General features: G+C 39.4%; 1 protein-coding gene across 2 annotated transcripts in view; it reads right to left on the bottom strand.

Annotated features, from left to right (window-relative positions):
• Positions 1-25,108, bottom strand: part of parga (poly (ADP-ribose) glycohydrolase a) — a 236,556-nt gene that overhangs the window by 200,078 nt on the left and 11,370 nt on the right. For both annotated transcript variants that reach the window (XM_028795482.2, XM_051923908.1), the window contains exons 4-7: positions 21,780-22,381; positions 21,659-21,731; positions 5,451-5,631; positions 4,765-4,887 (exon numbers count right to left, since the gene is read on the bottom strand). In XM_028795482.2, the coding sequence (XP_028651315.1) occupies positions 4,765-4,887; positions 5,451-5,631; positions 21,659-21,731; positions 21,780-22,381 (979 nt within the window). The remainder of the gene's footprint in view (positions 1-4,764; positions 4,888-5,450; positions 5,632-21,658; positions 21,732-21,779; positions 22,382-25,108) is intronic.

Here is a 25,108-nt window from a genome sequence, read left to right as displayed (position 1 = left end):
TCGAATCTAAACCCTCTCCAAATAGGGATCCAGGTTCAGAACAATTTTATTGCAAATAAAACCGTGAATCTTATAAAATCTCTGAACACCATCCCCTAATACACTCTTATACCCAAGTACCACCCTGCCCAACCTACAATTTATATGAAACTATTTACATTGTTTGCTCCTGCTCCAAATAGTGTATTTTTTAATTATGTACACCCTTAGCGGTGACTCCGTCTATGTATCGTTAGAGATGTCACAGTCACTCCCATTCAATGATAAGAGATTTTTCGAATGTGTGACCTTTTGAGTCAGAGCTAATGACCTAGAAATGTGAGATGCACTTGCCAATGTTTGCCTCATGACTCCTTTTACTTAGAGGATCTCATGATCGATGCATCATACAATAATATGCCTAGACTTGTTTTAATCAAGAGAGTCTACTATAAGTAATGATGTTTCATTTATAGATACAGTATTTGCTTCTTTTTGTGAAATAATATGTGCAAGCACACAAAAAAAATAGAAGAGCAGTGTAATTGTGTTTGCAATTTTCAGCCTATAGCTCACATTTGCTAGGTCAATGGGAGGGTTCATCACATTGGTTGAATTCTATTGGCCGGAATTTTTTGATTGATGCATAACACTTGGGTATTCCATATATAGTATAATTACTACAATTTTTTTTTTTTCAAACTTTTTGTGACAATTTATGAAACACCACATGCATGATTTCATACCACATTAAAAGGCAACCATAACATAACAATTTGATTACTAGGAGTGAGAAGTCAACACCTATCACTTGCAAATTGGGTATTGTTTGTGTTAGTGTGTGGCATACTTCACCTGTATGATACAGCTGAAAATTTTTTAAACGATCGCTCGTCCTGGTATCAGGCCACTCAGGGTGTATTATGAAGACCATCTATGTCCAAGAGTCAGTATGGCAGTCATTATGCTGCCTCAAAAACAAGTATATGTTCAGGCCTCTTTCAGTCATAAGCACCATTGCTGAACTTTTACCAAGGTCCTTGTTTAACATTTCAAGAATGCTAATCAGCTTTAATTGATCTCAGCTAACGTTTGATAATGTCTGGAGGTTCCTGCATGTTACTGACTGTGTCAAAGCCATCAGCAGTCTAGAAGTTTTTCCAATCTGTGATGTGGAGGAACTTGGGTGTATGCATTAGCCATTTTTGTGCTGGGAAGTGAACATAATTAGATTCTGTGTGGAAAACAAACTTTTTCTTTAAAGTTACAATCAGGTTATAATTCCTTTACCAGTGATTGACAATTCTTTTAACATTTTGGGGTAGACATCTCTAGTGCCTCTAGACCTCAGTGCAGCATTTGACACTGTCAGACATGACATTCTACTGTCCAGAATGGAGAACATGCTGGGTATCTCTGGCACTGCCCTCCAGTGGTTCAAGTCCTATCTGACTGATAGGCAAGAGTTTGTTAGTCTTGGCAACAGCAGATCCAGCTCAGCACCAGTCACACAAGGAGTCCCTCAGGGCTCTGTCCTCGGTCCTCTGCTTTTCTGTATTTACATGCTTCCCCTTGGCCATATTATCCGTAGCTATGGACTGAGTTATCATTTTAATTGCAGATGATACTCAACTCTACTTCAATGTTAAAAGTGGAACTTCATCAGAGATTTCTCAGCTCACAACCTGCCTTAGTGAAATTAAAACCTGGATGGAGCAGAACTCTTTAAAGTTAAATTGCAATAAAACTGAACTCCTGCAAATTGGGACTAAAATGCAACTTAATAAAATGTGCCCCTTCCCAGTCCATCTTGGCGGTGATCTCATCAGACCTGTCTCTACTGTAAAGAATCTTGGTGTCATTTTTGATTCCTCCCTCTCTTATTCTGCCCACATAAATCACATTAAGAAACTTTCTTACTTTCACCTCCTTAACATATCCCGTGTTTGCTCCTTCCTCTCCTTCTCTAATGCTGAGAAACTTGTCCATGCTTTTATCACATCCCGCATCGGTTATTGTAATTCCCTACTGGCAGGTGCCCCTTCTAATCTTATATCACAGCTCCACCTTATTCAAAACTCAGCTGCAAGAAGAGTCCTTACACAGACCAGCAGCAGAGAGCACATCACACCCATCCTGCTCCGTCTTCACTGGCTCCCTGCGTCTTACAGAATCGAATATAAAATCCTACTAATAAACTACAAAGCCTTAAATAACCTCGCGCCAAACTACATCAGTGACCTTCTCCATCACTATGTGCCTGCCCGCCCACTAAGGTCCTCTGATTCTGGCAATCTTGTTGTACCCCACACTAATCTACACTACATGGGTGACAGGGCCTTCAGCTGTATAGTGCCCAGACTCTGGAATGACCTACTGAAATTAATCAGGTCAGCTGACTCCATGAATTCTTTTAAAAAACAACTCAAAACTCATCTGTTCAGGAAGGCTTTTAGCGCTATTTGACTTTATTACCCTTCTTTCTGTTTACCTCTATGTCAAGATGCTCATGTAACCTGTATGTGTGTATGCGAGACCATCAATTATGTTGTCTGTTTTTTGTTCTCTGAATTCACTGTTGTAATCTTCTTTATTTACTTATCTGGTTTGTACAATGCTATATACTGTATACCCTGCCATTCTTTCTTATATTCTGTAAGTGCCTTGAGCATGGGAAAGGCGCTATATAAATAAAATGTATTATTATTATTAGTGTGATAGCATCCACTAATATTTCCTCCATATTTAATGACATCAGTGGTTCCTACTCTTTTTCTTCTTTCGGCTGCTCCTGTTAGGGGTTGCCACTGTGGATTATCTGTTTCCATATCTTTTAGTCCTCTGCATCTTCACTGGCACAACCACCACCTGCATGTCCTGTATCACCGCATACATAAACCTCTTAGGCCTTCCCCTTTTCCTCTTGCCTGGTAGCTCCATCCCTAGCATCCTTCTCCCAATATACCCAGCACCTCTCCTTTGCACATGTCCAAAACAATGCAATCTCACCTCTCTGGCTTTGTCTCCAAACCATCCACAGTCTAAGCTGACCCTTTAATGTACTCATTCCTAATCTGGACCATTCTTGTCACACCCCCTCCCATTCCTGGTTAATCTTCCCCCTTCTTTCCAATTCCAAATGACCACTGTTAAACTGAATATAGTCCCACTCTTTAATTCTGTAACTTCCATTGGCAACCCCTCCTTCTAATTACTGGTCAGAAAATACATTTGTTATCTCCAAATTTTTATTAATTGGAACAATACCCAATCTTAACATTCAAATTTCATTTTTATGTTGGAAGAGGTGTGTTTCTAGAAGATTTAGAATTCTATCATTGGGATTTCTCCATCATCCTATCCTAGCACCCCCTACCTCCACCTTTACTACATGTTGAATCCACCATCACTTCCCACATTCTATTGTAGGTATACACTGTTAGCCACACTGAAACCCAAATCCTATAGGCTACTAGGTATTTGTTCTCTCAAACAATTGGCTCACATCTGAAATGGTATACTACAGTCCCTGTATTTCATAATGGAATTTGCACTGGACTCTGGCCTTGCTTTTATACTGTTTTGTAATGCATAGAGATGAGCACACTTGGTGACTTATTTAATAATTGCACAGACACAATACTCCTATGCTTCCATTTTAATTTCCTCTTCTGTCTTTGTCATTTTTCTTTTTCTACAGTTTTGGTTACTGCTGTGAAAAAGAGGATCTCTGTTTTCTCTGATTTGCCTATTTATTTTCTTGACCCTCTTTCTCCCATACAGAAAAACATGTGACTGCTAGGATGTATTGTGTATGGCGGCACATAGATCTATTTCTATAATTTCACTTTGGCTCAGGTAGCTTTCTCCTTCCCGTATCCTGCTTGTATGGTTACCATCTTCAGTAATGTCAGGCCCTATACAGAAATCCAAATTATCAATATATGTAGTGAACTAAGGCGGCACGGTGGCGCAGTGGGTAGCGCTGCTGCCTCGCAGTTGGGAGATCTGGGGACCCGGGTTTGCTTCCCGGGTCTTCCCTGCGTGGAGTTTGCATGTTCTCCCCGTGTCTGCGTGGGTTTTCTCCGGGCACTCCGGTTTCCTCCCACAGTCCAAAGACATGCAGGTTAGATGGATTGGTGATTCTAAATTGGCCCTAGTGTGTGCTTGGTGTGTGGGTGTGTTTGTGTGTGTCCTGCGGTGGGTTGGCACCCTGCCCAGGATTGGTTCCCTGCCTTGTGCCCTGTGTTTGCTGGGATTGGCTCCAGCAGACCCCCGTGACCCTGTGTTCGGATTCAGCAGGTTGGAAAATGGATGGATGGAAGGATGTAGTGAACTATGCCCATACTAACGCTTTGTAAGTAATAAAAACATTTTAACAATTCCTCAGTAAATCCAGTAGATATCAGGACATTTTCTTGCTATCACTACAACAGCAGCAAATTTGTCAACCTGATGAAACACCAAGGCCAAGGCTGAACCAAACATCAAGCTACTATATAGTACTCAAAAGGTCTGTTCCTTCAACTTGATAATATGGTATACTACGGATCAACCGTGGGAATGAACAGTGTCTTTGTGGATTTAATGATGCTGACTTATCCAAAAATTCAAGAGAGGTTATAAGATTGTAGCAAGTATTTGGTTATTAGTAGAGAGGGATATAAATAAGTGTTGAAAAATACACATACTACACTGTGAGACAATGGTCAAAAATCTTCCTAATCCGAGTCAATTTTATAAATACTGTAAGTAATATTATGAATAACTTTATTCATACATTACCTCATTTTCAACTGGATAAAGGTTCTTATCTGAACAAGGCATTTTTACATTAGAATCATCCCAAGAATCTTTGTACTTAGTGGGATAAGGCACAGGGACACCACTTTCTCTTAGCAAGTCTGTCTGTAAAGAGACATTAATAAAGAAATAACCCTTTATCAACAAAGAAGATCTGATCTGTAAAACACTGTATAAAAATTATAATTTTCTTCTCTTTTCAGAATTCAAACTAGAAACCACAATTATCTTTTCAGCATTCAAGCCTGTTTTAAATAATAATATGAAAAACCGCATAGCACACACACTTAGAGGGAAACTATGATACTGCTGGTATGTACTACTGGATCAACCACAGACGGTAATCAGTAGATTTTGGCACTTAATACATGGTTTCCCAATTACAAGGGTAAAAGATGTGTGCAAAAGCATGTTTATGAGCTTTAAAAGAAAGAGAAGTGTATCAATTTCAAAGATAATGCAGAGGTACAACAATAAATTATATCAGCAGATGAAAACAGCATAAAACATTGTATAAAGTATCAGATATAAACTTAAAACTTTGGGAATGTCTGCCCAGAATTAAACAATATTCTGAAAGGTATGTTGGAGCAATTCTACTCATTGTGCCACTGCACCTTTCTAAGTAATTGTATGGTGTAATTTTTTTTTTTTTTTTTTTTTTTTACCCTTATCATCACAGTATGAGTTGAAGAACTTTTTAGGTGTGGAAGAATATGCCCACACTCTGGCATTCTCCATAGTTCACTGATAGGTGTTCCAAGCCATTTTGCATCAGGAGATGCTGACCCTCCATTATTTGGCACTTTCACACGTTTCCGGTCTTTGAAATCACATGGTAGCGAGCCACTAAAAAAAGAAAAAATATAATATATAAATGAAAAATTCAATTACTAAGAACTGAACATTCAAAAAAATACATGAAATCTACATAACATATCCAACTATTAGAAATAAGAATATTATCAAAACATAATGAAATTAAACAAAATACCAAATTTTTTTAAGTGAAAATAGCATTGAAATTCAATTTGGTGAATAAACCTGTATAAAATTTAAAAAAAAAAAAAAAGTTGATAATCTGGGAAGTAAGAGCGGAGCATAACATGGTATTTGAATCCATTAATAATATGTGTTTCTTTTACCTTTCTAACTGATCTCCAGTTCTACATTTTTTTCATTCTAACAACATGCAATTCTGAAATCCTTTTAATTTAAAGTTGAATTCTTAAGTAAACCATGTTCATTCTCTAGACAACTTGTTAAATATATCTCCATTTATCCTTATCTGAAGTATTATCTATACTAGGGGTCTCCAGCTCCAGTCCTGGGGCCTCATGTATAACGCCGTGCGTAGAACTCACACTATAACATGGCGTAAGCACAAAAGCGGGAATGTGCGTACGCACAGAAAAATCCAGATGCAGGAATCTGTACGCATGCAAAATTTCACGTTCTTCCACTACATAAATCCCGATCGGCGTGAAAAGTAACGCACGTGCACGCGCCTTCTGTCCCACCCCAACTCCTCCCAGAATTACGCCTCTTTGAATATGCAAATCAATATAAATAGCCATCTGTGAAAAGACAATGGGAAAAGCACAGGGGAAAATATAAGAATTTCAGCGAATACCAAGTGGAGGCAAAGGAAAAACCTACTATTTGTTGGTTTAAACAGTGGTATAATCAACAAAAGAAAGTTGATTGAGTGACAGAGTGTCGGAGAAACTCGAAAGATCAAGTTCACAAAGTCGCACAGTACCCGAAATAAAAAAGAAATCACATATCAAAGTCGCCGTGAAAAGGCGACTCGTAGCCCACCGTCTGAGTGTCATATGAAAGCTTATTAGGGTACAGACAAAAAAAATTGGCACACAGTGGGGAAAAAAGCACGAAATGTCAACTTTAATCTCGAAATTTCCACTTTAATCACGTAGTTTATTTTGCCATTAAAGTAGAACATCATAAACTTCATCTTAAAATCGTTTATTTTACTAGTTTCTCAAGTAGCACGTTAAATGCTTTGTTCTGTATTTGATCTTCTATGTGCTCTGTGTGTGTGAATCACTACGTGCTTCCGTTCTTTCTCTTTCTCCGACAGGACACAGAATCCATTACATTCGAGATATTACAGCTCTCTGAATAATTAAAATACTGAGATGTATACGTGATATCATTTTCATGATGATAGCAATGAAAGCATGTTATTAAACATGGGAACACGGTGGCGCAGTGATTGTTCATATCTCACGTAAGAGGCTTGCTGCGCCATGTGCGACCTTCGATGAAATAATTTATTACAGAAGTACTGTCTCTTTCAAACGTACTTTTCTTTCTCCAAATACCCAATCGCCACACAATCAGCTCTGTAATAGACGTTAAGCCATCTGTAAGCTTAGAACGCCGATTCTTCAAAACTTTTAAGGAACATTGAAATATCTTTGTAGTACATGTTTAATTATTCTATCCGTCTATCCTTCCAGTGTCGCGTCAGCACCAGCAATAATACAGCGCAAGGCAGGAGCTATCCGTGAACTAGCTATACGCTGCGGCACTGTGTTCTCATATGTTTAATTATTAAAAATGCAGATTACAGTGATCCCTCGCTATATCGCGCTTCGCCTTTCGCGGCTTCACTCCATCGCGGATTTTATATGTAAGCATATTTAAATATATATCGCGGATTTTTTGCTGGTTCGCGGATTTCTGCGGACAATGGGTCTTTTAATTTCTGGTACATGCTTCCTCGTTTGGTTTGCCCAGTTGATTTCATACAAGGGACGCTATTGGCAGCTGGCTGAGAAGCTAGATTGCTTACTTTTCTCTCTCTCTCTTGCGCTGACTATCTGTGATCCTGACGTATGGGGATTGAGCAGGGGGGCTGTTCGCACACCTAGACGATACGGACGCTCGTCTAAAAATGCTGAAAGATTATCTTCACGTTGCTATCTTTTGTGCAGCTGCTTCCTGAAACGACATGCTGCACAGTGCTTCGCATACTTAAAAGCTCGAAGGGCACGTATTGATTTTTGACTGAAAAACAAACTCTGTCTCTCTCTCTCTCCCTCCCTGCTCCTGACGGAGGGGGTGTGAGCTGCCGCCTTCAACAGCTTTGTGCAGCGGTGCTTCGCATACACTCCTTTGAAGAGGAAGATATGTTTGCATTCTTTTAATTGTGAGACAGAACTGTCATCTCTGTCTTGTCATGGAGCACAGTTTAAACTTTTGAAAAAGAGACAAATGTTTGTTTGCAGTGTTTGAATAACATTCCTGTCTCTCTACAACCTCCTGTGTTTCTGTGCAAATCTGTGACCCAAGCATGACAATATAAAAATAACCATATAAACATATGGTTTCTACTTCGCGGATTTTCTTATTTCGCGGGTGGCTCTGGAACGCAACCCCCACGATGGAGGAGGGATTACTGTATTTAAATGAAGTTAAAGTTTTATCTGTATACTATAAGCCAGTGGTCCCCAACCTTTTTGACAGCAAGGACCACTTTATTAGATGCAAATTTTTCCACGGACCGGTTATGGGGGGGGGGGTCAGGGGGTGGTGTTAGTTGGGGGGGGGGGGCAGTTTTATACACAATTTACATAACATTTCTATTATTATTAAAGTTATTAAGCAGTTCGCATACGTTTGCAATCTGAGATTTTTCTTCTTTTCTTGCATAAAACAAAGACATATGCTTTACATTTGCCAATCCAACAGATTGCACATCACAAACATTAACACTGCTATCTTTTTTTTCATGTCTGCCGTTTCTATAGGAGGGTGACAATGAGTTAAATTCCAATGGATGTTTTTCAAATGTTGACAAGCAATAAGCAAAAGGAATCAATGAAAACCACAGACAACAAAAACAGCAAAAAAAAAAAAACAGTACCAGGAAAGTTCGAAGAAAGATTTTTTTACAGTGTTTCTGTTTGGGGATCGTTGTGCAAACGTGCACATCTGAGCTGCGACCACAGATCTAAGTGCTCTGTGGATGATTCGTTCAAGCATTTCAAGGTCACTTCGTTGTAATGAAAGCATCTGTTGAATGTACTTCGTAGTAACGTGACTTCTATAGACTCATGTCATATAGGGAAACTGTCGGGACCATAAAAATACTTTGTTGTAATACTCTCTCACCTCGGTCTCTCTCCTCTCTCTGCACCACTGCAAAGCCCCACCCGCCAAGCGTTCTGAAAAGTTTGAGTGAGTTGCCGTTGCCGGCAGTTCTCTCGCGGCCCGGCTGTCAGACGACTGCGGACCGGTAGTGGGCCGCGGACCGGGGGTTGGGGACCCCTGCTATAAGCAACATATTTTGCTGCATTTCATCTTAAAAATGATATTGTCATCATACGCACTTTATAAAGTAGCGCAGGTTGTGCAATATTATAACTGTAGTGTAAGTTTACAGTGAGGTAATTGTACTTATAAGTACAAACAGTTCTACAAGGAGCACTTGATGGACTGACTGATTGAGTGCGTTTATAGTTCTTGGAATGAAACTGTTTCTGAAACATGAGGTCCGTACAGGAAAGGCTTTGACGCTTTTTGCCATGGTTGAGGTAGTGTGTACTTGAAACTGTATATCGATAATTCTCTTTCCGATCAGCTGCTGCTGTGATTCACACTCAGATACAGTGATATAAATACTCCGAGTGGTGCAGTGAGAGTAATATGGAAATAGATGATCCGCAGTGGCAACCCTTAACGGGAGCAGCAAAAAGAAGAACAAGATGCAGTGAGCGTAACAACGCTAAAGCTGTTATGGTATTTGGAATACTATGGCTATTCCCTGGACCATTATATTGCTACAGGTTAATTACAATCAGATGCATTACACTAATAAACAATATGCAGTTAATTTCAGTGTATTTATAAAGCGGCGTCAGGAATGTGGAGCTAAGAAAGAAAGGGTGATCACACAGGAACAGTAGCACTGCTTTGACGCTGGGTGACGCCAGTCTGCAAAACCGAGCGGAGAAATTGTGTACGCCAAGGTATGAGTTACCGTGGAAATGTGCGTGGCTTTATGCCAAATTTAGGTTCTATACATCGCGATTTGAGCGTGGAAACATTCATACGCAACATTTCTGTGCGTACGCACCGTTTATACATGAGGCCCCTGGAGAGCTACTGTGGCGGCAAGTTTTCATTCTAACTCTTTTCTTAATTAGTGACCAGTTTTTGTGCTAATTAACTATCTCCCTTTATTTTAATTGACTTTTCTTGCGACTCTGACCGCTGAATTGATTCTTTTTTCCTTAAACGGCACCTAAACATAAATTTAATGTGAAGTGAGCCAACAGTTGATCAACTAAGTTAGGGCCTCAAACTCCAACCAACTTCACTTCATTCAGTTTCTTAATTTGAAGCCAATTCCCGTTGCTAATTAAACCCATTATTTAATTCCATGGTGCTCATTCTTCCATGGCAGACATTTTCAAAACTGTTTTCTTTTTTAAGAGCGCCGTCAAAATGTTTTGTGGACCTGAGCAGATCAACATTATTGAGGCCTTCACCTATCTTTATTTTCAGTTATTGTGTGATGGACGTAGGTTTTGTTTATGTGTTAGTTCATTTTCTGTCTTAATACTGTTTGGTTGGTAATTAAGGAAAAAAACAATAATTAAGGGGCCTGAGGCTTAAGTTGCGCATCAATTAAAATTATGGTAAAGAGTTAATTAGCAGCAAAATCTGGTCATTAATTAAGAAAAGGGTTAGAATGAAAACCTGCAGCCACTTTCCATGACTGGAGTTGGAGACCCCTGATCTATACATATATGCATACATACATACATACATACATACATATAGCCACTTTGATAAAACTTGACAAAATAAAAAATAAAAAAAAATAAAAAAGAAAACTTGAGTAAATGTGGAACATAGGTGTTCCAAAACAGGTGTAGTGACTGACAAATTAAAGATTTAACTTGCTGCCATAAGCTATGCAGTGGCTCTAAAGCTAGAGTCCTGATTTTGGATATGCACTGTCCAATGTAAAGTTAATATATTCTCCCCAAGATGTGCATGAGGGTTCGCACCTATACCAATTGCTAAGCATTTTTATTATGATGGGAGCATGGTTTCAATAAGAGATCATGGTGTCTTAGACAAGGGATTGGATTGTAAGCACATATTTTGACGAACTTACTGATGTGAGTAATTCAATGTTCGAATGTATGGAAATTACATGGATACAATTTATGAACTGCAGTCTCTTTTACAATGCATTTTTGGAAAAATAAGCAAACAAATGCATGTATGTTGCACATAAAAATGTTTTCAATGTTTACGCGGTGGTGTGCTGGGGAGGCAGCATTAAGAGGAAAGACGCCTCAAGCCTGGACAAACTGGTGAGGAAGGCAGGCTCTATTGTTGGCATGGAGCTGGACAGTTTAACATCTGTGGCAGAGCGAAGGGCGCTCAGCAGGCTCCTATCAATTATGGAGAATCCACTGCATCCACTAAACAGTGTCATCTCCAGACAGAAGAGCAGCTTCAGCGACAGACTGCTGTCACTGTCCTGCTCCACTGACAGATTGAGGAGATCGTTCCTCCAACAAACTATGCGACTCTTCAATTCCGCCCGGGGGGGTAAACATTAACATTTAACATTATACAAAGTTATTGTCTGTTTTTCACCTGCATTATTATCATTCTTTACTTTAATATTATTTATTGTATCAGTATGCTGCTGTTGGAGAATGTGAATTTCCCATTGGGATTAATAAAGTATCTATCTATCTATCTATCTATCTAAAGGTCTATAGGTACAAAATTTCTGAATTACACATTTTGGCTTTTATGGTTTACTAGCGAAATACCCGCGCTTCGCAGCGGCGAAGTACTGCTTTAAAATTTTTATTAAGAAGAAAAGTAAACCTTTTTAAACTGAGGGAAAATATACTAATAATTATTTGTTAAGGATCTCTTTGTATATCACGTTGTCAGTTCGGCCCTCCGGTTGTAATATGACCAAGCTGTGCGCTGAGCTTACTCTTGAGCATGTAACGTATAGTTGGCCATGTGAAAAGCAATCTTGCCTCAAATCAATGCCAGCCTTTTGTAGGGTTTGTCCCTGAGACTTATTGTCACTGCGAAGCAGAGCCTTACTAGAAATTGGAGGCATTTGAATTGAAATGGGTTTCATCGATAACTTCGCATCCAGCTTTTGAGAGTTTAAACATTCATAAACATCAAAGTGCCCACTACTCAAATCGTCACCTGTGAATCTAAGATGTTTAAGAGGCATTGGCGGTTGTCCAAAGGTGTAAAATATTTGGCCATTTCGGTACACTTGAAAGCGACAACCGAACAATTCAGCGGCAGCCATCAACTTGGTGAAGGGCTTAAACATTTCACTCTTATAGTGCTCCTGTGTAGTATAATTATCTCCTGTACCATCATCAGTCCACACCTTGAACCTGTCCCAGTCATTCAATACATAAGACACAATGTTCCTCCGGATATCAAGAGTGAGCCTGATATGGCTGTGCAATATGTAACACAGAGAATGGAAAATGCAGTCGCCATCTCCAGGAATGGAAACCACTCGGTAAGTGACAGTTCTTTGATCAATGGTGATCACCTCAATAGACATATTAATGGGGGTACGGATGGAACGACAAAGGAAATGGGTACCTGAACAATGTAAACTATAACTATAATCAAAATAAACGAACAATAAAACAGCGGAGAAGCCGTGGATTAAATAAAAAGGCTGCAGTTATCAGCAGGGAGACATGAATACCATGGCGAAGCAAGGAAGGGAATGAAAAGACTGGAGCAACGGACGGCCTTATATAGGCAGGCAGCCAACAACTACGTGGTAGGCGTGGGGATGGGGGACCCAACGCCGCCTCACACGGTGACCGAGCTGCAGGCTATGGACGTATATATGTACGTAAGTAGGATTCAGTTAGCGTTGGGAACCCGCATACCAAATTTCTTGAAGATGGGCCCATAAGTAACAAAGACCATTGGAAAGTTAAATATGGTGGCCAACAGTGGCGTCATACCACCGAAATAAGTACGTACATCGGTTTCGGTTAGCGCAGGGAAGCCACCTACCAAATTTCATGAAGATGGGGCCATAAATAAGAAAGTTTAACAAGGTGGACATTGTCGACCATTATGACCGTTACAAGTAGAATTTCTAAATGAAACCTGCTTAACTTTGTAAGTAATCTGTAAGGAATGAGCCTGCCAAATTTCAGCCTTCTACCTACATGGGAAGTTGGAGAATTAGTGATGAGTGAGTCAGTGAGGACTTGCCTTTTATTAGTATAGATTGAGTATGTTTGTTTCAGACAACACAGATGCTTAAAACCACAATGCAGATGACCCAAGTTCTGGTCAAAGTTCAACATCGGCAACAAATCACATCGTCTACTATGGGGCAAATCGTTATGGCAAAATCAAACAGTGATGGTGTGTGAGACAGGGATTAATTTTGAGTTAGCTAAATCCATTCTTTATAACAATTTCGGACAAAGTTTCTGTTCAGATTGGGTGCCCAGAAAGCTGAAGTCTAAATTAAGCATCACCATATTCAAATAGCAATGGAGAACTAAAGAGGAGTGGTGCAAAAGATAGGCATTAGTTAATTCCATTCTTCATGATCAAGTAAATTTATGCAAAATTTGTTTAAATTGGGCACTGAGAATATTGCTTCCAAAAAAAGAGTTATCACTATATCCAATGTACCAAGGAGAATTTCAGGCTAATGAATATGCTTTTCTTAGTCATTGATCATGAGTTGTGTATCCAACATCAGACATGGATTAGGCAGCAAGAGTAATATGAGTTTTTTTCATTTTTCCATGGATGCTCTTAACAACGTCTGCCTTTGTATAGCACTGGTCACCATTGGGTTTTATAATACTACTAGTCATTTAGCCCGTTACAATAATGGGCGCTAGAACAGTAGTGCATAAACATTAGTAGGAACAGTCTATATTAAATGGCAAGGGACTTTGACCTCATTCTTTTTGTTGCTCGTATTTTTCTTTTTCAGCCTTTCTTTTGTTGATGTTTACTTGCTGAGCTGACTGTTCTTCGTGGGCTGCTGCCGTGTATTGTGTGTCTTTTATTTTCTGTGACAGTAATACTGTCTTGTACAGCTCTATTCAATAAGGGCGCGCACAAAAAGGCGAGCTTCAAAAGGGCGACCTCAATTGAGCGCGGCGAATAAAGGCGTTCATAGATAATTTAGTTCAAATGGCTCTGGAATATGTGAAGAGCAACAAAAGTGCAGATCTTTATTTACGCGCGCCTTTATTCGCTGCGCCCAATTGAGGTCGCCCTTTTGAGGCTCGCCTTTTTGTGCGCGCCCTTATTGAAGGATACCGTCTTGTACGTCCGTAATATACCTTTAGTTTTCTCTGGCGGTAATACAGGCGTGCGCGTCGGTAATATGCCTTTAACCTCCTCTGACAGTAATACTGGCTTGTATGTGGCTGAAATATGCGTCACTGTATTGTGTACCTTTAATTTCCTCTCGTAGTAATACTGGGTTGTATTTCCGTAAAACGCCTCTAACTTTCTCTGACAGTAATATCGCGCGTCGCACCATGCCCCGTGCATGTGCACTTCACCAGAAGACACCCACACATGGACACCTGGACGCAAATAGGGATTTTATATATATATATATATATATATATATATACATATATAGATAAACTTTTCCTCTCTATTCTGCATGTAAACATGAGATTAAAATGTTTTCTCTTCCATCATGACAAAGTACATGGGTAACAGATTAAAAAATATATATTCTTTTAAGCAAAATGTCAGTGTTTCAGTTTATGTCAGTTGAAGAAAGATTTAGATCTAATTTGAAGATGGCTTAAAAACAACATCCTAAGTACAGTGGTACCTCTGATCATGACCGTAATTCGTTCCAAAACTCTGGACACGACCTGATTTGGTTGCGACCCGAACGTAATTTCCCCATAAGACTGTATGTAGATACAATTAATCCATTCCAGACCATACAAACTGTATGTAAATATATATTTTTTAAGCAAAAAAATAGTTAATTATACCATAGAATGCACAGTGTAATAGTAAACTAAATGTAAAAACATTGAATAACACTAAGAAAACCTTGAACAACAGAGAAAACTAACATTGCAAGAGTTCATGCTAGTCCCTTACGATCCACTCGCTGTAAACTGTTTTTTTTTTTTTTTTTTAAATGAGTTTTAAGCACAGGGAAAAAAAATGAAATGCAACTTCTCTTTCAAAACTTTTCAAACCATCCTCTACTGGCTTTAAATTCCTCACCTTCGCCACTCGAAGAAGGATTTTTTTTCAGCAAATCGCAATGAATCTTCCTGGCTTTCTCACATATGATCGGCTTGCTTACGCTATCCCCTGCAAGTTGCTTTTCATTCAACTACACTAGCAACAGTTTTTCCACCTCTTCCAGCACTTTAAGCCTCTGCTTGGTTAACATTATAACCCCTTTTGCAACATCAGCTGCTTTGTTAGGCCCTGTATACGCAAACAAAAGAAAATGGGAAATGGAGAATGGGAAATCATTGGCGCATACGAACACGCGTAGGGAAACTGGCCGCTAGTGTTTTTGTTCGCCACCAGAGCGTGTGGTCGTGAACAGATGCAAAATTTTGGCAAACTTTTTGATCGTAACCCAATTTCTACGTGTTCGGAAAACATTCGTGACCAGAGGTTCTACTGTATGCAGAACCTGCAAAAGACAGGGGCATTTGGAACCAAAAGCTATGGACAGATAAAGTTAAAATTGATATCTTTAGCCACAATAACAAATGGCTTGTTTGGAGAGAAAAAGGAGCAGTTTAAAAAAAAAAATTACACCTTCCAATCTATTATGCTTTGGAACTGTGAGGCAGCTAATGACACAATAAACGTGTGAGTACAGGGAGGACTGGTTTCTATTGAATATCACTGAAAATCTCAAGGAGAATGTAAGACAGTCAGTCAGAAAACTAGAGCTGAAAAAAATGTATATTTTGTTTTATATTGAAACTGCGAGAGACATTCCAAAACCTTCACATTGCGATTCTCCAGGTACTTCATAGTATATTCGGAAGTGTGTTTTAGATCATTCCGTTATTGTAGAAGTCATTCTTTTTTCACTAAACAAACTCATTCTTGGCCTTAACTGTCATTTGGTGTGTGCCTTTCTATATGTTGTTACAATATTTAAGACTAGCCGACGCCCGCTGTTGCATACCGTGGTGTAAGAATAGGAACAGAAAACAGTGAGAAAGGAATTCAGAAATCAAGAAGAAATAAATACTTCTTGAAAGACGCTGTGTGCATGTAGAATTTCCGGCCAAGCAGGATTACATGTGAAAAATAAATCAGGCTTTCCGAATTTACATACTATGGCCATGGCATCCTGATAGTTTTGTTGCATGTATCTTGGACTTTCTGGAAATATGGACGGTAATATGATAATTTTCCCTACACGTACGTTATTTTCAGCGTTTGCTTGCAGTGTGTCTGACAGTCCTCTGTATTGTTCCACGTGCAGATCTTGTTGATGTAATCTGAGATAGTTGAAACGCGCACCCTCTGTTTAAACATACGCATCTATGACGTACTGTTGGAATAGCTTGCCGCTGGAGTGCAAAATACTATATGTATTCCTCATTGCTCATCTGAACGCGTAAAATTGCCACTGAGTAAGCCTTATTCACTTGGCGCTTCTTTTATCACGAACATGTTGTAAATCTTTGTGGCAGCCAATGTCTCCGTAAGGGAATAAAAGTGGGTAAACCATAGGATCGCAAATCATATTGAGCGTGGAAATCTGTTTACAGGAGTCGCCTATGGGACAGATGCAAATGTCCCTTTCGGCGGGGATTTCGCCATCTTCTCCGATGAAAATCGCTGCAATGTCGGGGCATTCTATCATCGTAAATCCTGCCTAGGGTTTTCCTTGAAAACCATTCGTACAGATGCTGTTGGATTGGACTGAGCGATTTCATGCATGTATTTGTATGATTCAGCGAATGGGTTGATGATTCTGAGCATGGAATCTAGCTGGAGAAGTACATTTTTGCTGCATGCAGAGTTTGCTTTATTTTGTAAGCGAACTTAAGTAGCTTGCGCGGTGTCAAAAACATACAACTGTCCATATCCTGGAGAGGTAGAAGTGTTAGCGTATAGTGGAGAGATTTGGTGATAAATTTGCCCGTGTATTTTAAAACAGTATGGTCTGTGGCCAGGAGGTTGAGTTATCTGTGCACCCATGGAAGCAAATGCTAGAGAAGAGTTGTATTCTCGAATGTGTTCACGATAATTTTTAGCTTCTGATGTTTGCTGTGTAAGAAGCTGTTGTAAAGACACAGCTGGCTCCCACAACGGTGGTAAAGCTACTTTACCATTGTGGCAGCACCTCCAGTACTTGTTGGGTTGGATGTATTACGCTCAGCAGGCCAGTATAGTGCATGACATGGAAGAGGACGAATAGGAATCGAGAAATGCCGTGTTGGCTGGGTGTGGGCGGGACCGGTTTTGAAGTGGAAGCAGGACGAACCAGAAGAGAAATATATATAAGAGTTTATTTTAATACAAATTAAAAGCCTTACAAAAACATACTTTAAAACTTTTGTATTTGCCACTGTTTCATGTTTTTTTTGAATGTCTAATAATAAGTAATAAAATACAGTATATATAGTACACTTCTTTAATGAAGATTTCATATCAAGGAAATCATAATGCGGAGGGTACTGTGGGATAAATGTAATGTCTCATGTCTAGTTACTGAATGGAAATTGCTGGGCGAAACAAAGTGCGCAGAAAGTGAACGGGTCATAATACTTTCTGAATCCAATGTAAATTTATTCTGAAACTGATACCTGCAACATGTTCCAAAAAAGGTGGGAAAGGGGAAGTTTAGGACTAACAACAATGTGAAAGTTGAAATAACTAGGTTATGTTAAACAGGTGAGGAAATCATGTTATAGTATATAAGGAACCTCCCAAAATGTTTGGCACTTCAAGAGTAAGATGTGTGGAAGCTCACCAATTTGCCAACAGATGTGTAAGCAAATAATCCAGCACTTTTAAAAACAACATTCCCCAAAGACAAATATGCAGGATTTTAGGCATTTCAGTCTCTAAATTTCAAAATTTAATTAAAAGACTCAAGGAATCCAATCAAATCTCAGTGCTCAAAGGGCAAGGCCGAAAGCCACTTTTGGATGTGTGTGCTCTCCGATTGCTCAGACGTCACTCTCTTAAAAGCTGTCATGCAAATGTGATGGAGATCATGACAAGGGCTTGGGAACACTTCAATAAACCTTTGTCAGTCAATACTATTCACTACAGAATCCACAAATGCAAGCCAAGGCTTTACCATACAAAGCAGAAGCCATATAATAACACTGTCTGGAAGCGCTACTGACTTCTCCCTGACTTGGTCTCATCTTAGATGGAAAGCAACACGGTGCAATGGTGTGTCGTGGTCAGACGAATAAATAATTCAAATACTTTTTGGAAAAAACAGCCATTGTGTTTTCATTGCCAAACAAAAAAAAAATAAAAAAATTCAAGCTGTTATCAATGTCAAAAACCAGTGTCATGGTGTGGGGGGGTGTGTCCAAGTCCATGGCATGGATAACATGCACATAACATTTTGGAGCAATGTATGCTGCCTTCCACATGTGGTGTTTTCCAAGTCTCGTCACTACATTTTCTAGTTGGACAATGCCAAACCAGATCCTACACAGATTAAAGATGCAAGGCTGCATAAGCAGAGTGTGGTTATTAGACTGGCCTGCCTACAGTCTTGACTGTGTGGTACGCTGTGAAGCATAAAAAGCATCAATGACAGTCCCATACAATTGTGAAGCTGAATATCTATATAATGCTAAACATAATACCTAGTGTCTTTATTATCCAAATGCTTAATAAGTATTACTAAAAGAAATGGTGATGTTACAACAGTGGTAAATGCTCGACTGTCACAACTTTTTAGGAGTGTGTTGCACTCATCCAACACTCAAACACATCAATTAAACTGACAAGGTAAAATATCTAATAATCTGTAGTGTTTCCAATATGGTACAGTGTAAATAGAATTTACAAATCCCAAACGGTCCCAACATTTTTTTGGAACTGGGTTTGCAAAGTCTTGGAGGGTTGGCGCTGTTTCAGCTCTCCAAGACTGCTTCGAATTGACAGACTGGGATATTTTCAGGGAGGCTGTTTATGGATGGTGACTCCATCAATCTGGAGGAGTACACAGACTCTGTGACTGGCTACATCTCCAAATGCATAGAGGATGTTACTGTTACCAAGGATGTTACCACAAGAGACAACCAAAAGCCCTGGATGATGAGAGAAGTGCACACGCTGCTCAAGAACAGAAATGCAGCCTTCAGATCTGGAGACAAGGCTGCCCTCAGGGTGGCCAGAGCCAACCTGTCTCACACTATGAGGAGAGCTAAGTGGGCCTACGCGCAGAGGATTAACAAACACTTCAGCAGCTCGAGAGATACACATCGTACGTGGCAGGGCATTCAGACAATTACAAACTACAAGCCCAACCCACACAGCAGCGATGGTGATGCCTCACTACCAGATGAGCTGAACAACTTCTTCGCACGGTTTGAGGCGCAGAACAATGAGCCTGTGAGAAAAGTAACACCTCCCTCCACTGACCAGGTACTCTGTCTCTCCACAACTAACGTGAGGAGGACTCTATCCAGAGTCAATCCACGCAAGGCTACAGGATCTGACAACATACCTGGCCATGTGCTCAAAGAATGCTCCAGTCAACTGGCTGGTGTCTTTACAGACTTCTTCAACACATCTCTGAGCCAGTCGTCAGTCCCAGCATGCTTCAAGTCGACCACCATCATACTAGTGCCGAAGAAGTCATCAGTGACATGCTTGAATGACTACCGAACAGCTGCACTCACGCCAATCATCATGAAGTGCTTCGAAAGGTTAGTTATGTCACACATAAAAACTAATATCCCTGCCTCCCTTGACCCTCTTCAGTCTGCATACCGCTCAAACAGGTCAACTGAGGATGCCATATGCTCTGCACTTCACCCCTCCCTGACACATCTGGATAAAAAAAAACACATATGTCAGGATGCTATTTATAGACTTTAGCTCCGCCTTCAACACAATCATCCCTCAAAAGCTGGTTGTAAAACTGAACAGGTTGGGTCTGAACATAACCCTCTGCAATTGGATCCTTTTGAGAGAGTTCGGATGGGCTGCAACACTTCCAGCATCATCACACTGAGCACTGGAGTGCCACAGGGCTGCATACTTAGTCACTGCTCTTCACCCTGCTGACTCACGACTGCACAGCCACGCACCACACCAACCACATCATCAAGTTTGCGGATGATATGACGGTGCTGGGACTGATAAGCAGGGATGATGAAACAGCATACACAGATGAGGTGGAACGGCTGTCCGCATGGTGTGAAGACAACAATCTATCTCTCAATGTAGATAAGACAAAAGAGATAATTGTGGACTTCAGAAAATCACATCCTGCTCACATCCCACTCAGCATCAACTGTTTAGATGTAGAGACTGTTAGGAGTACCAAGTTCCTCGGTGTGCACATAACTGAGGAACTTACGCGGATGCATAACACCTCATCACTAATCAAGAAAGCCCAGCAGAGTCTACACTTCCTGAGGCAGCTGAAGCGAGCAAGTCTTCCCCCTTCCATCCTCACTATGTTCTACAGAGGCACCATTGAGAGTGTTCTGACCAGCTGCATCACTGTCTGGTATGGCAACTGCAACATATCCGACCATAAGCGCCTGCAAAGGATAGTGAAGACAGCAGAGAACATTATTGGGGTGCCTCTCCTTTCACTACAGGACATATTTTACAAACGCAGTGTCCACAAGGCCTGCAGCATTGCGCAGGACCCCTTACACCCCTCAGATGGACTTTTCACACTTCTGCCATCCAAGAGAAGATACTGCAGCATCAGAGCCAGATCTACCAGGCTGCAGGATAGTTTTTACACCCAAGCTGTCAGACTCCTTAACACCATGCTGCCCCCTGGGATCTTCCACACTGCCTCAACCACCTCTAAAAACACTTTCCTGCAAAGACTAGTGTGCATGTAGAAAAGAACTGAAAATCTCACACTGACCTTTAAGTATTTTGCACACTGTACTTTGACATTCTTTTATATGAAACATTCTGACCTGTCATTGTTTACACATGTCTTAAACAACTATTATCATAAACTGATAATTTCTGTATTATCTATATTATTTATTTATTATATTACATATTTATTGACTATATGTATCTAGATTGCATAATACCATACATTGCATCATTGTTCATATTGCTTACTACACGTCAGTCAATATTACTGCTACTTCTTTGTCTCGTCTTTGCACAATGTCTTGTCTTGTTTGTGTTTTAATTTGAACTTTTAATTTTAATTCTATTTTTAATATAATTTTAATTTTTTATTTGCACTTCATGTTGTTACACTGTGGAACCTGAGCTTCGCAATTTCGTCTATCTGTACACTTGTATACGGTTGAGATGACAATAAAGTTCGCTTTGACTTTTGACTTAAAAACAAAATTAATGTCTGCTTATTCCAAACTGTACTTGAATATAAAAAAGCACATACTTTACAGCTTTACTCTTTCTTACCTGACATTTCTTGAACTATATTCAAACCAAGTTTGCATTTAATTTTATATAATAATATTAATTTAATAAATAACTTTAGAAAATGATGTGCCATTAAAGATTGCGTACAATCATTTTCATTTTGGTAGCTCAACAGATTATTACACTTTCCTAGAATTTTACCTGTAATGACAGTTTCAATGAAAACAAAGGTAGAAAAATAAAAACATACTGTACATACCATTCTGGTTGTTTTCTTTGAAAATAATCAGTAATTTTTGGTTCTCGTTTTCCAGAATTCTTGGATGTCCCAGACAATGAAAATAAATTATGTGGACTTCCAGGGCTCTGAGATGTTCCAGTATCCGTTGCTAAAGGACTTGCATTCTCATTCCCCTCTGAAAATGTCCTGCTTTCATGGTTGTTTCTGTTAGAACTCGACTGTAGTTTGTCTTTTCCAACTGTGTGAATTTCACTGTTTGTTTTGCACATTAAATTGCCAGTATTACTAATAAAATTAGATTCATCTTTGCTCTTGCACTGTTCTTGTCCTTCAGTTATAAAGAAATTACAAGCAGGTTCTTCTTGGCAACTGAAAGGACTTTCTAGACTATTCATTTCCACATCTTGTTGATCAAGGTTTGATTTAGTGGCTATTGAACAGTCTGAAGAGGAGTGACTGACAAACAGTGTGTCAATATTTTCAACTTCCTTAGATTGTGTGTTGCAGTCTTCATCTACAGTGCCTATATACAAGATCTGGGATACTTCTTTGTCTGCTGTTTGTGTTGATTCTTCAGGTCTATCTGCACGTTTTTTATCAAGATCTTTCACTTCAGAGGAGTCATCAATTTTCTGCCCAGTTTGTTTCACTTTGTTCATGGTTTCGGATATGTGAGATGCATTAATCATGGTTGTTTGTTTCCCAGAACTCTCAGCTTCTGAATCTTCAGACTTGATAGCTCTACATGGAAAGAAAAATAAAAACTATAGCTTTAATATTACATTTATACATTTACATTTGAATAACAAAGTACAAAATTTCATTTTCACATAATTTTTATTGAGTTGACAATTCACATTAGCATGACCATGCCTATGTGATTGACACCCAAAAAATACAACACACAGTGTTACTTTCCCCAGTGTCACTAGAGGCATGTTTACACACTTAACAGCCAAGTCATGGAGACAGATAGCATAACAAAGAACTGCAGCACATGTATTTATGGGTGTTTTAAGAATAAGCTGGTTAAGATTATAATTCTCAAATTTGCATTTAATTATAATTTTACATAAAATCTTCTTGTACTCTGAAAAAGACCTAATATTAGATATTTTTTGCTGACCTCCAAGGCTACAAACAAATCTGCAATATGTTTGCTAATTCACTGTACATATAAAAGATATGCAGTTTATACAGTACATTGTCTGTTTGCTCTACCTCTTTGCGAGGCCTAGGTCAGCAGCACAGTGAAATCACAGGAAATAAGCTGACGAGCTTCTGATACCTCAAAACATGTTATCCTTTTTTTCTCAGAATATACATACAAAACCTCAAATAATACAAAGGTTTGAGTTATGCATTTTCAGAGTTACGAGGTGACCATTAAATAGCCTTTTTTAACTTAGAAATCACTTTCTTCACAGTTCCAAGAATCAATGCAGCACTTTGTAGGAAGTTATTGTATCTTTGGTTTAATGTGGCACCATAGTGGTAGTGCTACTGCTTCACAGTATAAACAGGTCATGGGTTCATGTCCAGGGTCCTCCCTGTGTGGAATGTTTTGAGTAATGAGAAAAAGCGATATATCATTTTAACAAATTATTATTCAGGTGTGTATGTACATTGCATTATACTATTCTCAGCTGGGAACAGGTGCCACAGAGAGTTCCTCTCTACTGGGCAATGAACAAATCTCTGGCCTCTCATGTAACTTCCTTTGCAATTGAAAAGATTACATCTTGATTACATCTTGCCTGAAGAAGGGGCCTGATTTGCCTCGAAAGCTTGCATATTGTAATCTTTTTAGTTAGCCAATAAAAGGTGTCATTTTGCTTGGCTTTTCTCTACAATTGAAAAGAAAAAAGCAGAAGATATGGGCAATCCAGAAATGGAGTTAGAAGAACATGGAGGCCCTTTCACTTCATCTTTTTTCTTATCCATCGGAAATTAATCATCGTCCCATTCACCAACCAGCACAAAGCAATAGTTCCACCACACACTGGTGTGATCTTAAAACTGAACTGAAACGTTAAATCCCTTTCACATATGAACAATCAACCACATTTACGAGGTAAACAACATGTTTATGGGACTTAATATGAACACTGTATCACTGTTAATAATAAGTGCTTTTCAAACAAGCATGCTCTCTCACAAAAAAATTTCCATAAATGCTTTCCATTACAGAAATATTATATTCCTGCCAATCTATAATTATTAGCAGCTACAGATTTTGGATGATATTTAAAAAGGTAACATCATACTCTTTATAAACTTGTTTTACCAATTCTTTCAAGTTTAGTTACTACACAACTTACCCAGTTTAAATATCCATCCATTCATTTTCCAACCCGTTGAATCCGAACAGAGAATTTGAAAGGGCAAAGCTGATATAATATAGAACAGGGGTGGCCAATGCGTCGATCACGTTGCATTCAAAAAAAAATTTTTTTTTTTGTTTTTTTTTTTTTTTTTAAACGTTAGTCTATCATATATCTTCCCTATGGCATTTGCTACTTAATTGACATATGGGGCGGCCAGTCTGAGATCTCTTTTCTTCTAACACACTGGTCATCCCGCACACACAATCAAACATGCGAGCTACTGCAAAACTCCGGCTGTGATCTAGTTAGCCTTCCAATTTATATCGACTAAAGATTGGATTTAAAAAAAAAAATTGTTTGGGGAGGGTATGGGCTGGATGTGGTATTGGAAGAGGATTTTTTTTCTCACAATGTCACAATCGAAGTGCGTTTGTCTGATTTGTCAATCTATCATTACTATTCCAAAGAAGGAAAATGTGGAAAGGCACTTTCGAACTGTTCACAAAAACTACGAAACTGACTTCCTTCCGAAAAGCGATCTGAGAAAGAGAAAGGAGAGGGAACTAAAATCGCAGTTAATCGGACAGCCGTCATTTTTCACTCGGCTGAATTCCAAAGCAAAGGCAGACACACCGAAGCATCGTTCCAGGTAAGTCACTCGATCATTAAGCATAAGAAGTCCTTCCAAGATGGAGAGATGATAAAAAGAGGCCTTCGTTGAGACAGATGGCTAGGGAGAAATTCCTGCTGAGATTTCAAGACCCCTGGCCGGAGGAAACATGCAGAATACAAGCAACTTAATAACGATCAATGGCCGCTAAACTTGGCATTTTTTTCTGATCTGACCAACATGTAGAATGAGCTTAATTTACAGCTGCAAGGAAAAGAGAACTCCATGGTCAATATGATTAGCTCAGTTAATGCTTTCAAACGAAAAATGCAACATCTGTCCTCAAAGCTGCAGCGCCTTGATTTGGGGAACATCCAAAACCCCGCGTCAGAGCTGGAGACGCAATGGAAGGCGTGTGCGCAACTTGACAGCATACGCTACACAGAGCAGATTGAAAATTGCCTGTCAGACTTTGACAGAAGGTTTCAAGACTCAGCTTTACTTGAGCCAATCGCTACATTTAAGTGCTAT

The sequence above is a fragment of the Erpetoichthys calabaricus genome, chromosome 2 (assembly GCF_900747795.2).
Source record: "Erpetoichthys calabaricus chromosome 2, fErpCal1.3, whole genome shotgun sequence".
NCBI lineage: Eukaryota > Metazoa > Chordata > Cladistia > Polypteriformes > Polypteridae > Erpetoichthys > Erpetoichthys calabaricus.
The sequence above is the reverse complement of the archived record's forward strand: the minus strand, read 5'-3'. Positions and strand labels throughout refer to the sequence as shown.